The sequence below is a fragment of the Papilio xuthus genome, unplaced genomic scaffold, assembly GCF_000836235.2.
Source record: "Papilio xuthus unplaced genomic scaffold, Pxut_1.1 DF828585.1, whole genome shotgun sequence".
NCBI lineage: Eukaryota > Metazoa > Arthropoda > Insecta > Lepidoptera > Papilionidae > Papilio > Papilio xuthus.
Window position 1 is genome coordinate 156,556 of NW_013530064.1, and position 1,143 is coordinate 157,698.

The 1,143-nt window shown below is 33.6% G+C and overlaps 2 protein-coding genes across 2 annotated transcripts in view; one reads left to right on the forward strand and one right to left on the reverse strand.

The window, feature by feature from the left end:
- LOC106113072 (myosin-11) overlaps positions 1-381 on the forward strand; it is a 14,299-nt gene extending 13,918 nt beyond the window's left edge. The window contains exon 29 of the mRNA XM_013305796.1: positions 294-381. Coding sequence (XP_013161250.1) covers positions 294-381 — 88 coding nt within the window. The remainder of the gene's footprint in view (positions 1-293) is intronic.
- A 209-nt stretch (positions 382-590) lies between these two features.
- Atg14 (autophagy related protein 14) overlaps positions 591-1,143 on the reverse strand; it is a 3,383-nt gene continuing 2,830 nt past the window's right edge. The window contains exon 4 of the mRNA XM_013305798.1: positions 591-608. Within this exon, the coding sequence (XP_013161252.1) occupies positions 591-608 (18 nt within the window). The remainder of the gene's footprint in view (positions 609-1,143) is intronic.

A 1,143-nucleotide genomic window follows, 5' to 3' on the forward strand; every position in this document is an offset into this window, starting at 1 on the left:
GACACGCGCACCAACATTGACGTGGTCACCACGGGGAAGAGCTACTCGAAGACAGCGGATACGTCAGCTTTTTGTTGCATCCAGGAGCAAATATTGTAGTTCCTGGTGCCGTAGATACGGGTCAAAGTTAGATAAATCATGTATATCTCGGTGCATGAAGACAGACGTCCACTTTCGTGAACGTAAACAGAGGCCTGATTTATTTATTACAACAAGACTGATTGATGTAAATGATACGTGTTAAGATTATATTGTAGGTGGAAATAGAATGTTGGTGTTACTCTTGCAAGCAGTTGTTTCCTCGAGCAGGCCGAGGTTGAGGGTGAGGGACAAATTGTACATACAGAGGAGCTGCTGACACGAAACCTTCGAGCGACCTAGATTAAAAGTCCCCTCGAAAGAGTTTTAAAAGTCAAAGAAAATATAATATTTGTTATAATATAATGGGCGAGGTGGGAGATGTGTTTTATATGTATACAATATCGTTTGCTAGTCTTCATTTATTTTTTAACGAATTTCTTAGAATATACAAGGTTTTTTTGTTGTTGTTAATATACATTGTTTTTAAAAGTCAAAAATGTTATTTGTCTTCACTGTTGAATGATCTCCTGTGTTATTATATTTGACTTATGTTTATAATTGTTTGCACAAGTATTGATACAGGAAGATGAGTGTCGCGCGACAACACTAACTTATAATTAAAACAACACTTGTTATATATTCAATTTATTTACAATACATAAAGAAACACAACGAAACAAAAACATTATTTTATAAATTTGCTAATTTATTTACTTATTTCAGTAGAATAACTTTCGGTAGTAGATGGTGTCTTTAAAACATTTTCATATGATTTTCATAGTAAAGCTATCGCCTGAAAGTGGTGGAAAATAACATCGACGTAATAAAACTACGTGGAAATGTTATTTCATATGAGAAAATGAGTCGCGCTATCACAATATGTCTTTGGCAGAACTTTACACTTTAATACTCTTCCAAAGTAAAGAAAAAAATATAAATAAATAAGCATATTAACAAAAACTATGTAACATTAATACATATGTAGTCATCTGAATGACATTTTTAAATTGAAGTGCGAATGTAACATGTTGGTCCTGCGAGTCGGATACACACAATCACTGA